The 13139-nt window shown below is 52.3% G+C and overlaps 1 protein-coding gene across 1 annotated transcript; it reads left to right on the plus strand.

The window, feature by feature from the left end:
• Positions 1 to 2366: 2366 nt before the first annotated feature.
• LOC112118375 (metastasis-suppressor KiSS-1) lies at positions 2367 to 3895 on the plus strand. The gene is made up of 2 exons (XM_024216656.2): positions 2367 to 2469; positions 3585 to 3895. Exons 1-2 carry the CDS (start codon positions 2367 to 2369, stop codon positions 3893 to 3895), a joined length of 414 nt encoding a protein of 137 aa, XP_024072424.2.
• The last annotated feature ends 9244 nt before the right edge of the window (positions 3896 to 13139 follow it).

The following is a 13139-nucleotide window of genomic DNA, read 5'->3' on the forward strand; positions in this document are numbered from 1 at the left end:
TGTGTGTGTGTGTGTGTGTGTGTGTGTGTGTGTGTGTGTGTGTGTGTTGCTGAGTGGAAAAATGATCATATACGCCTGTGTTTCTTATGTTTTCTCAAGAACTCCAAAGACCTGGAATGGAATAAAATCATTCAATTTAATTTTAGAATGTCCCTGCATAGGAAGAAACTGTCCTAATTACCCTGTGTTTCAAGGCTTTTATTTTTTAGTAATAAATGGCCATGTTCGGATCTGCCCTACGTGTGGACTTTGAGCTAATGCAGTATCCTTTTTCTTTAGAAGATAGGGACGGTTTCCTGGAATTGATTAAAAGCCGGTTTGACTTCTTGTAAGATGCAAGGGAACAAATGAAAAGGGTGAACAGCCCTGTTCGTTCCAGATAGGCTGTTCTGTTTAGAGAGATACGGATATAAAATATCATCCGGGTGCTGTGACCCATAGCAGGTGACAGACCAAAGTGTCCCAATCTGCCAGGAGAAATTGCAGTGTTAGCCTACTGCAGTTAACCTGGGGACTCCTTAAGATGAGCACATTAACTCCATTAACGGAGCACAGTGAAGGGTCCAAGGACAGACGAGAATTCTTTGTGCAGTTTAGTTAAGGGTCCTTATTGCCAACAAAGAGTGCGGGATTGGCAGCCCTGGAGATGATTCTCTTTATTTATGATTTGTGTTGCAGTAGCGCCTAGAAACCCCCATCCTGGCCCAGGACTCATTGTGCTAGGTGGTGGATAAACACAGAACATAAAGATAGTCCCTGCTCCAGGGAGCTCACAATCTAAGATGAGATGACAGTTGGAGACAGACAGACAGATAGGGGAGCATAAGAAACAGACAGAATGGGCCTGATTTTTCAGAGGTGCCAATTCACCAACAGCTCCCGCTGGCTTCACGTAGGGCTCTGGGTGCTCAGGGCTTCTGAGGGTCAGGCCCAGAAGTTCGTCAGCTACAAAACAGGCACAGGAACGCAAGCTTCCTCCGCCCCCCAGGAACGAGCCTCAATTCTGAGCAGCAGGCGCAGCTTCTTAGTGAGAGGATTCAGGCCCGTGTTCCGTTCGCGCCCGTCGGCTGCGTTGCTACCTTGTTGGCAGTGCAAGCTAATTGGAGCGGACAGTGATGAAGTTTCTATGCAGTTAATTGAAGGAATGGGGCTGAGATAGGGCTGTCAGCTCGTACGGACGACCGAAGAGCCCCAACAGCCACAGACGGAAAGGAGGACGTTCCTGTGGTTAGGGGGCTGCCTTGTAACGTGGGGCATCCAGGTGCCATTCCCAGCTCTGCCGCTCCCTGGGCGCCCTTGGTCTCTCTGTGCCTCAGTTCTCCCTCAGTAACATGGAAATAACAGCACTGCCCTACCTCACAGGGGCGTTGTGAGGTTAATTACATCAAAGGCTGCGAGGCGTTCAGATCCTACCATTATGGGGGCCAGACAAGTACCTCAGCTCAAGAGACACAGGCAGGATTCGAATTCATGACCTAGACGTGAAAGGCGTCCTGGGTAAAGTTCTCAAAAGCATGTAAGTCCCATTTCCAAAAGGAGTTTCGGCCCCCTCGAGCCTAGGCCTGAGTGAAAGACAGCGTGTCTGGTATGTCCCAAGGGACTTCGAAAAATGGGCCTGAGACTTCACCATCTCCTTTTCCTCCTCTCTCCTCACCACCTCTCGTTTCAGCAGGGAGCCCTTTGTAGCTGCCCTTGGCATTAATCTGCTGCAATACTGACCCCACCTGCAGGGACAGGGGTGGTTTTTGATGTGTCTTTGGCTGGGCCTGCTTGCTGAGCTCCGCTTTCATCTGCCCATATTGATCCCCTTGCTCAAAGGCTCCGTGCGCTGTTAGCCACCCCCTGTAGCCTCTATCTCCGCTCCTGTAGCTGCTGGCAGGTGGATGAAAGGGAGGGGGCTGGCTGTCCTGCCACTTTCGTCCCTGTTTTGCTTTGTATCCCATTAAAACCCCTCTGTAAGGACCAATCCCACGCGCAGGTCCTGTGCATCGTGTGCTTCGCTTTGTGCCGGTGAGCAGCCCCATTAATTTTGGTGGGAGACAGATGGGGGGAATGACGGGTGTCTGAATTCTATAGTCTACCCACAATTCCCTGCAAAAGGTGTGAGGGAGCCATTTTAAATTTAGTCAGCTGAGCTTGCTACTTCCAGCAGAGTCAATATGCAGTGACTCCACTGCAGAGCATAGAGCCACCCCGGGTTTGTATCTGTGTCACCGAGAGCAGACGATATCCCAGAGACTCTCCCTTTAAAGAGCAGAACATTCCTGGAGACTGGAAACCATCTGACCGATTGTTGTTACTTTCTTCTTCCTTCCTCTGTGTTCTCTCCCCCGTTGTCTGATATTTCAGGTCTGGGCTAGCCCGGGATGAATCCTTTCAGCTCCATGCTCCTGCTTCTCTTCTTCTCCAATGCTCCGTTTGGGGAACCCGCAGAAAGATCTTTCCCCCTCTGGAGCCCTCGACACACAGGTAGCGCGATTGCCCATGGAGATCCTGCATTGAAAGCCACTCGCTTGGAATCGAAAGGGTCACGTCTCCCAAAGAGGTTGTGTGAGCTTGGTGCATAGCCCCAGCACCTCTAGGCTTGGCGCATCAGTTATGAAAGTAAAAATATTGCTTGAGCCCAGGCACCTCTTTCATTACAAATTAAGCACTGCTGGTTGTTAACTGATGCCTTGAGGCCAGGAGCCCATTGTGCCAGGTGCTGTACAAACACAGAATAGAGAGAGAGTCCCTGCCCCAAACAGCTTCCACGCTTTTAAAAATTACAGATGTTTTTATTTGGTCGGGAGTAGCTGCACAGGCTGCCCTCAGTCGAAATGAATCTGATTTTCAGAGATGTTGAGCACCCACAACTCTCGTGACAGTCAAGGGGAGCTGCAGGTGCTCAGCTCCCCCCTGAAAAACAACCCCCCGAGGGCTACATTTTCAGAAGAGCTCAGGGCGAGATTTTCAAATGCTCAGGGCTCCCACAGTCGGGGCCCGACTTTTCCGAAGCGCTCAGCACATTGGATTCAGAGCAGGGTCCGTATTCAAGTGCCCGTGAGCTCTTGGGGACAGAGACTGTGGGTCTGTACAGCACCTAGCACAATGGGACCCTGATCGTGGCTGGGCCTTTGGCATTTCTGTAATCAACACCATTGAGTCATAATAAATGGGAGCTGAGCTCTTCTGAAAACCCTTGGGGCATCTTATGAAGGCTCTGTGAACCCTCTCCCTGTTCTGGGCCCTGGGCGCTCCACCGCTAACTCGTGCATTGCTAAATTTCCAGAGCTTGACGAGTGAATGTGGGGAGCAGGAGGGAGAGGGGGCAAAGAGAAGGAGTTGGGGGAAATGTGGGGGTAAGATTATGGCAGGCCCTGGACGATAACAGGCAGCCTGTGAATTCTTTACTATTTATTTGTTTGGATTGCGGTGGTGCATAGGAGCTTCAGCCACGCACCAGGACCTCATGTGCTGGGTGCAGTGCAAACACAGAACAAAAAGACAGACTCTGCCCCAAAGACACTGCCTGCCACTTGCCACTGGTGAGTCTGACACTGATCACTTTCCCTCCTCAACTCCTTCTGCGCCTTTCTCTGTAGGTGACCATTTCAAATACCTGGCCAGCCCGGCCCACTGGGATCAAGCCATTCCTTGCTCGGAAAGCAAGCCCAGCCCTGGGAAGGCAGAACCGAGATCCATGCCGCCCCTGCTGTGCAAGCCGCAGGAGGACAGCCAAGTCCAGCTGGGGCAAGGGATCCATCCAGCCAGGAGCAGAGCCATCTCTGTCCCCCAGGGCTCGCTGCTTGTGGAGCGGGAGAAGGATCTCTCCGCCTACAACTGGAACTCGTTCGGCTTGAGATACGGCAAGAGGCAAGCGGACACCGGGGAAGCCAAGGTGAAAATATTGTGAAGTCAAAGAGCAGCTGGAGCTGGGGGTAAGGGTGGGGGGTGTGTGAATCAATTGCAGCAAGTGACGTAGCTTTACAATGGATTCTCAAGCATTCTCTGCTTTCTGTCCTAAGGGTGCAGGAGAAAGGCATGGGATGGAGGGGGTGGGAGGATATGCAGCACGGCCACAACTTTCCAGAGGGATTGGGAGAGTTTCTGTTTGGGGGGAGGGAGTCAATCTGAAATACCTCAGGCCTGGTTTTCAGAGGGGGCCAAGCACTCTCAGTTCCCATTGACTTCAGTTCGATTTGTGGGATGCGCAGCATCTGCGAAAACCAGCCCCAAATCGTCATAGGTGTCGCTAGCCTCGGTTTGCCAGAAGCTGGGAATGGGCGACAGGGGATGGATCACTTGATGATTCCCTGTTCTGTTCGTTCCCTCTGAAGCCACTGGCATTGGCCAATGTCGGTAGACAGGATTCTGGGCTAGATGGAACATTAGTCTGACCTAGTATGGCTGTTCTTATGAGTTTGGGCACTTAAAAAATGGAGGATCTGCAAATCAGAGGGCACTTCTGAAAATGCTGGCCCCAGAGGCATATGTGACCGCAAGGCTGAAGTCCGTATGAAATCGGTATAGATGGTACTGCATGGGTAGTTTCTGTAAAGGCTCAAGTGTAGGAACATCCTTGCCCAAGAGTCTGATCTGCTCAGACCACAGGGCCTCTTTCTCTCTGTCCTCACCCAGGGCCTGATTCTGAGAAACAGCGACACAGGAAACTGGCCAGTTCTGTAGAGTTCTGAGCACGACGTTTTCAACAGAGGAAGGACCCCTGTGGGTCACCCAGATCGCACATTTGGACAGTGAAATCGAACCAGACCCATACATGCCAATGGGAGGGCCCACAGGGGGACTTGGTTTAGATGTTCCATTGTGGAGCCCACTTCCAGCCCTGAATGTGCAGCGTGCTTTTGCATACATTCTCCCCTTGACTCAGGAGTCTGGCTGGTTGACTAGCCTCCTCCATCCCCTGTATCTGTGAACCAGTCCACACCTGCTGGGAGTCTCAAACTTTTCCATTGCGTGGCCCACATCTTAGAAGAGAGAGAGAGAGTGCCTCCTGATCGCGTTGCGTCCCATCCCATTTGCGATTCTGCAGACCACTTCCCGCCCTGTTCGTAGGAACACAGGGATTGCCAGACTGAATCAGACCAGGGTCCATCTAGCTCACTACGCTGTCTCTGATGCTTCAGAGGAAGGTATAAGAAACCTTGCCACAGGCTGATGTGGAATAATCTGCCCCCCATAGTAGGTCTCTAACAGTTGAGAGGAGGTTGGCTTAAGCCCTTAAGCATGAGGTTTAATGTCCCTTCCAAAATTGTTAGCCTCAATTATAACTCTGGATATTCTTTTTAAACCTTGCTCATTTTTTGGCCACACCATGTGGCAATGAATTCCGGAGTCCAACTGCGTGTTGTGTTCAAGTGTTTGTTTCCTTTAATCCCTTTAGAATTTGATTGACTGGCCCCTTGTTCCTGTGTAATGAAGCAGGAAGGAGCAAAGCTCCCGATCTCCCTGCCATTCATTATTGAATATACTTTTACCATGCCCCCCTCACTCACCTCCTTTTTAAGGAACCCCCACTCTCATGGACCTCTTCTTCTCCCAGATGCAGTTGTATAATGTCCCTGTAGCAACCACAGCACTTGTTCATGTAATGCAGTGCCCCTGGGTGGGTCGTTGGCAGCAAACCTGGGCCCTGTGGATCTCAAAGCACGTAGTCAGCACTTCATAAATAATAGTCACATGGAGCCTGCTCACGGTGCATTTGCCAAGCGTGGATCAGGTGCACTCAAAACTCTTACCGAAGTCCACAAGGAACGCGGAAGCAGGCTCCACGTTTGCTGGGATGGGAGCTCTCAGGTCAAGAGTCTCTGGACCCTCCAGCGTAGGGGGATGAAGGATTGAGATTCTTCTTCCCCCTTCGTTGTTTCCACATGTTGGCTCTGATTTCCAGGGGTGCTGAGCACACAAAACATCAGCGGAAGTCACTGAGAACTGCAGGTTCTTTTGAAAATCCGGCCCATCCTGGCTACCAAGCCTTTGGCATTTAAATACTCACGCGCTCTTGGATAAAACGTGTTGTGGCCCTTGGCATTAGTCAGTGTCCCAGCAATTCTTGCAGACCTATTGTTGAACCTGATCCCTACTTATTACTTGTTTGGGCTCTACTCACTGAATGATGCCTAAGGATACCCTGAGTAAGGATTCTAGGGATAGGTCCATTGTAAATAAGTCCCCAGGTGGACACTTGATTGTACAGTTTGCTAAGCTTTTGGGAAACAAGAAGGGGGAAAGGCTGTTTCAAAAGTCACCCCTTTTCATCCGAATTTTTCTGCTGGTGCCTGTGATTCTCTGACATTGTTTAATAAAGGCAGCTCCATCTTCTTCCTCTGCGTGTTGTCGAATCCTCTCCCCTAAGGGCGTTGTCAGCAGTTCCTTAGGCGTTTTATAAAAAGCAGCATGTTGATCAGCAAGAGCGGCGATGCCCAGGGCAAAGGGAGCAAAGACGCAGCCACTAAAATATCCTCCAGCCATCACGGCTGTGCAGCGTACTTTGCAAACAGATGGGCAGGGTGGGGAGACTTGAGTACTCCTACAGTGGATACATGTGTGATGAACCTGCTAAGCAGGAGACAACAACGCCTATTGGAACCTTCCCCGCTGTACAGCGGAGGAAGGACTCTGGCAGGAGGCACTTTTGGGAGGCAGTGGCCGCATGGCTAGCCAGGAGGTGCAGAGAAACCGCACACGGAGCGGAATCCCCAGGAGCTCTATGCAGAGCCGCAAGTGGAACAGGCTGCAGCTACCAGATGATACAGCTGGGTGAAGGTCTGTGCGGGACTTTATGGGGAGCAGTGATGACTTGGTAGGGAGCCAGTGCAGAGGGGCCCCAATGAGAGAGACACCACTAAGTGATCCCGGCCTGGATGCCTGCTTGAATAGAGACTGGACTGGAGAGAGCACCCCAGGCACTAGCCCTGAGAAGCTTTGACTCCATTGGCCTGCCCCTGGGACTCAAACAGGCACCACTATGGCTCACTTTTTGGACTGTAACCGTTTAAGCTACAGGACCTAAGGCATCTGCAACCTTTCCCTCTCCTGCCAGCCCTAGCAAAGTGCCCTTTCCCTTAGCTGTGTGTCTGCGTGGTTCTTGGGACCCCCCAGGGCTAGCACCTGAAAGCCCCGTCAGAGCTGTGACGTACCTGGCATGCTCCTGCTTCCTTAGGGGTTTGGTGTGCTCCAGCACTGAGCAGTTATAATTATCGCACAGGGACTGTAGCAGAATCGTGGTCCAAGGAAGAAGTGAGGAGTAATACTGAGCAAAGGCAAACTGGCTGAAAATCAGGAAAATCTGCCAAGCGGTGAGATCTGTGGAAGAGTCTCCCCAGCCACCCCCCGGCCTGCTGTGGGCTGCTTTGGGGCAGCGTCTGCCACCCTGAGCTTGGGGGTATTCCCAGGGAATCGGTCAGCTGGCTTTGTGGCTCCTCCCTAGCATCTGAGCCCCCAACAGAGGGGCTGCACTAGAACTCAGAACTGGCTGCAGCTTTTAGGAGCCTGTCTCTTTAAGGAAAGCCCGCTCTGAGCTTCCCCTGCTGCAACCCTCCTAGTGTCCCTCTGCTGCAGCCGAGCTCTCAGGGCGTGAAGGCAGAGCCCCCCTTAGGTCCGGGAAAGCTACAGATGGTCCATACTACATTTAAATTTGAAACACGCAAAGAACAAACTCCCAGTCTGTCCTTTGGGTCACTGGCTCAGCCAGACGAGGGCAAAGCCCTCCCCCACCTGGGCCTGTTGCCGGGCCCCATTCCCTTCCCACTCACTGCATTTACACCTCTGGTTACTTTCGACTGACACCTCCGTAAGGGAGAGGAGACTCCAGCACTCACCACTGTGGACTGTACCACGTGGACAGTGAGTCAGTGCTGGTTCCGGCCCTTTGACACTGTGCTGGTGGCAAAGACGGGCCACAGCAGGTCCGGGATGAATTCCCCTGGCTCAGGAGCAGCCTAGAGCTGGTTCACGTGGCCCTACGCCACCCCACCTCACAGCACGAAGCGCAGGGCTGTGTTGGGACTGGAAGGGTGATGACCTGAGTGCTCTGTCTCAGACGATTTGGCCTTCCCCACAAGCAACTGGAGGGCTCTGCTGTAAGTTAGAGCAGCCCAGAATCCAAGAGGCATAAAACCACGTCTGTCCTGCTCCTCTTTGGTGAGACATAGCCCAGAATCTGGCCCTCCCAGCTTATCTCTCTCCTCCCTTCATCTGAGTCCAGCCACTGGCTCATTATGCTCATTAATTTGTTAATCAAGGCTCCTGGGTTCCTGTAGCCTCACACAATGCCGGCCCTGAGTGGGTAATGAAAGCCCTGGATGGGCCTTTTCAATTCTGCCTCCGGCCCCAGCTGCTAATCTCGCAGGCGAGGCTCTGGGCCACTGGAAGACTGATTGAAAAATTCCTTGAGGGGCTGTAGTGAGTGTGAGAGCAGCTGTCCCAGCTGGCCTTGGACCAGGTAAAGGACAGGGGAGGTTCGTGAACAGCTGGGACAGGGTGTGGGGAAACGTGACTCGTGTCCTTGAAAACCCTCAGGGCCCCAGGAGCCACTCGGGCCTTGGAGGAGCGCTGCTGGCATGAGTGACAGGTAGGTGCCGGGGGAGCCTTCCCAAGGGGGCACCTGAGTTAAATGCAATCCAGGGCAGAGTGGGGGCCACAGAGCTTCTGGGACCGTCCTACCAATTGGGGGCACCTGATCAGCTGATCTGTTTGATCCTGCTGCTTTACTCCACTAGCAGGTACTCTTTAGCCACTCAATCCCGATCCCACTGGAAGGTAGCTGTCTAGTGGTGACAGCAAGGGATTGGAAGCCAGGACTCCAGGGTTCGATTCTTGCTGTGTGTGACTCTGGGCAAGTCACTTCCTTGCTCTCTGCCTTAGTTTCCCCATCTGTAAAAGGCGATCACAGTGCTCACCTCCCTTGCAGGATGAAGCTTAATTCATTCCTAGTGTTGAGTTACTCAGATGCAGGGTGCTGTAGAGAGGCAAAGGGCTATTCCCACCATCCAGATGTGGAGTATGGTTGCTCTTCTTCCAGCTACGATATACTCTGCATTTCGGCAGCAGTTGCCAGCTGAGCCTCTCGCATGGATTCCAAGGCCTGGTCTACGCTTGACACTTAGGTCAACGTAGCTCCGGTGCCGGGGTGTGAAAACTCCACACCCACAAGTGCTGTGCCGGGTAGGTCTACAGAAGAATGTGTCAAGAAGAGCCCCTATGGGTGCGCCACGCATCTCCAAGAACTACAGATCCTGCGCAGGGTGAGTAACCTCTCCTTCTGTTGACCTAGTGACTCTTGCTCGGGGAGGGGGTGTTCCTACAGGGATGGGGAAACCACTTCCGGGGCTGGAGTCTGCGTCTACACTATGGCACTACGGCTACAGTGCCATGATGCTGCTGCTGCTGTAGCGCCAGTAGGGTTGACATGGCCACATGCATCACTGAATTAAGACCCATGTCCCTTACCCTTTGCACACCGGGGAAGGGGAGTATTATTCTCCTTGTATAGACAGGTGAAGGAGATTAAAGGCCCCAATGCTCCCCACCCCGGCGGCTTTTATGAGAAGAGCCAAATCCCCCCAGATATGGCCAGAGGTTAGGGCACAAGTCCAGCCTCATAACATACTTCCCTCTCAGCCCCGCAGAAGCCCATCCAGAATGGGGCCGCGTGCTCCTGGCAATGTGCCCCCCCCCGACTCGCTCATGGCCTATAGCAGAGCTGGAAAACGTCCCCAGCCCCCTTGCTCCCAGTCTCGTATCCTGACCATGAGACCCTCTTCCCTTCCAGGAGCCATCAATTTAAGTGGACCCCTTCATTGTGAAAGCCCCTGCTCTAGGAAAGGCCTCTCCTCTAGGAAACTCAGCTCTGCTATGTAAACAAAGCCCGCGGGATGCCCTAGAAGGGGATTTATATCTGCCGGCTCCTGGCCCAGCTATTTCTCATGTTCCTGCTGCCCCCGTACACAGCTCAGAAACGCAAGCAGGGGGCTGGTGGTTTGTGACCCTTTCCTCTGGGCAGCCAGCTCAGAGGGCACCAGGTTCCCTGGTGTGACGCATCCCGGAGCCCCTGGTCCCAGAGGGACGGAGTCTCCGAGTCCCTCTATGGGAAATGACGACAGGCAGGACGGGCTCATGGGACTGAGGTAGCTTAGCCGTGACCCCGCTGGGCCCTGCAAAGCAAAGGCACGAAGATGAGAATGAACAGCTGCCTTCCCTGAGCATGCGGGGACATGGAGCGGAACCAGCACTACAAGGGAAAGTCCCCTGGGGCCAGTTTCACTGGGCGGGGATTTGGCTGGGCAAAGCTGTGGGACCAGAAACAAGCTGCCAAGTCAGAATAAACTGCATCCAGGGAGCATCTAAACACGCTGGCTCTGACTGTGGGCTTGAGGGCCGGAGGCACAGACCTGAGGCTGAGTGGACTGTACACCAGTTGTCTATCTGCCAGATTCTGGGCTGCAGCCCGAGCAGACCCCAGCTGCTCTAACTTACAGCAACGCATCCCAATAGTGCCCGGGACCCCTGTAGTCCCACCCTGTATGTCTCACCCCAGCACAAACCCCTGCACTGTGGCTGGTGAGGGGGGCAGGCAGAAGAGGGCTGCTCACAGTGAGCCTATGCTGTGCTGGTACCCTAGGGGAATTTGCATTAATGGTGGCATATAGGGGCAGGAGCCAGGCACAGAATCTGCTCCACCTGCTCTTTTCAGTATTTGTTTCTGCAGCTAACATAGGGCCCAGCATATCATCTCTGCTCTATGCTTAGCCTGAACCAAACTCCTGGCTCTAGGCCCCGGATCTGTGTTCACAGCTTCCCCTTGTCTCTGTTAACTGGTTGGCTCTGAATGCCTTGCGGGGAGGGGGGTGGATCTGGATCCAGGTTTCGAACCCCGCTATTTGGACGAATTTGATTTTTGGATCCAGATTACAAACCCTGACGTTTGGCGAGTTTTCCTCTGGGAGTTTGAATCAGCCTGTTACGGAGATAGGAAGTTTGGACCCTGTCCCAGAGATGTCTCACACCACTAAGCATGGTCTCCAGTGTTAAGGGTGGATGGGGGATCTGGAGTCCTCTTCTCAGCCATTCTTCAAGTCTTTCCCTTCCCCGGGCGCTGCTGGCAGAGCGCAACAACTGCATTCCAAACCAACGTGCTGTTTGAACTATGAATGCATTGGTTTGTTTGTTTAGCTAGTTATTTCATGGCATGGGCTGTTATGTAACCGGGCTCCTTGAGAGAACATTTTTATTGCCTTCTGAGTAATTTCCCACTGAGGTCCCTGAGCCATTGAGATCGTTCCCCTGACTGAGTGCTCCAAGAGCCTGATCCAGGGCCTATTGAAGTCAATGCAAAGACTCCTACTGACTCCAGTGTGCATTGGACCATTAGCTCGTTTGCTGATGTCTGTGACTGTGAGTTTTCTACACACAATGGGGAAAATGAGAATAAATCAGCCCCATGAGAATAAATCAGCCTAGCTCCATTTATGCCAGTTTAAACGAGTTGACCAGCACTGTGCCTTCTGCAAAGAATTCTAGTAATGCCCAAACAGATTCCACCTGGCGTAGCTTGCGTTATGAGTTATAGATAGGGTTATTCATTTTAAAACGTGGCCTGTGTGTTTTGCTGGCCGGGTGATCAGACGTCCCAATATTAGGGGCTTTGTCTTATATATGCAACTATATCCCCTCACCCCCGGAAAAAAAAATGTCCTGATTTTTCACACTTGCTATCTGGTGACCCTATTAGCTGGTTGCATGCAACTGTCTCATAGATGTAACTTTAAAAAGAAGCAGGTCCGGGCTTTGTTAATATTGGATAGGTTAACCCCCCCAACCTTTTCCCAAGACCATGGAGAGCTCAATTCATCCTTGAACCTCACCCGATCATTTACACCAGTGCAAAGTGGGGACGTAACACAACCATTCTGATTTGATGGCATTCAGCATTAACTTGGCATTGGTGCAAATGACAGTGGTGATGGATCGAGCTGTGAGGCCCAGACCCTCAGCCAGCATACGTGAAGCCATGGAACTATGCTGATTTGCACCAGCTGCTCCCAGGTCTCCACTGTTTTTTGATTTTTTGTTTTTTTCCCCCATCTTTTGATTTCCCCTGGGCAAAGTGTTCTGTTCTGGGAGCAGCTGTGCACAGGGGTAAATGACTCCACAATGGACAAGGCGGCGGAGAATCGGGTCCACGTGTCGGCTAGCATGTGACAGTGAGCACTGCTTTCAGCGCGGTCCCAGATTTTGATCATTTGAAAGGATGCCTTGCTTTGATGCCTTGCCTGGTAGCTAAAGGGAGTGCTCTGCTGCTCATTGGGAGACCAGGGTTTCAGCCTGATTCCCTGGGCTTGGCAGGAATCACACCAAAGCCACAACCCTTCATTTGAACCAGCGCTTCCCACCCTGCGTTATTTACTGGATTGCCACACGCAGCCAGAGCTCTTACGTAGTCTGACCTGTGTGCCAGCCCCGCAGTTCCCTTTAACCTGGGGGAGGGGAGGGAAACAGCTGGGTTTGGGAAAATCCCTGCTCATCAGGGCTGCGTCCAAGGCAGCCTGTGGGAAAATAAATACAGAGTCAATTAAAGAAACCCAACCCCTTTGCTGACCCTCTAAGGCTCATCTTAAGTCTCCTGTGCTCCATTCAAGAACAGGCCTGTGGCTGGGCAATGGCACCCACAAGACGGTGGGGGACTCATTTTCTCTCTTCCAAAATAGAGTTGGCCACCATGTTTACTTGACTGCTTGAAGCCAGGCACCCAACATAAGAACATAACATAAGAATGGCCGTACTGGGTCACACCAAAGGTCCATCCAGCCCAGTATCCTGTCTACCAACAGTGACCAATGCCAGGTGCCCCAGAGGGAGTGAACCTAACAGGTAATGATCAAGTGATCTCTCTCCTGCCATCCATCTTCACCCTCTGACAAACAGAGGCTAGGGACACCATTCCTTACCCATCCTGGCTAATAGCCATTAATGGACTTCACCACCATGAATTTATCCAGTTCTCTTTTAAACCCTGTTATAGTCCTAGCCTTCACAACCTCCTCAGGCAAGGCGTTCCACAGGTTGACTGTGCGCTGTGTGAAGAAGAACTTCCTTTTATTTGTTTGAAACCTGCTGCCCATTCATTTCATTTGGTGGCC

The sequence above is a fragment of the Terrapene carolina genome, unplaced genomic scaffold (genome assembly GCF_002925995.2).
Source record: "Terrapene carolina triunguis isolate 2854851 unplaced genomic scaffold, T_m_triunguis-2.0 Scaffold199, whole genome shotgun sequence".
NCBI classification, from domain to species: domain Eukaryota; kingdom Metazoa; phylum Chordata; order Testudines; family Emydidae; genus Terrapene; species Terrapene triunguis.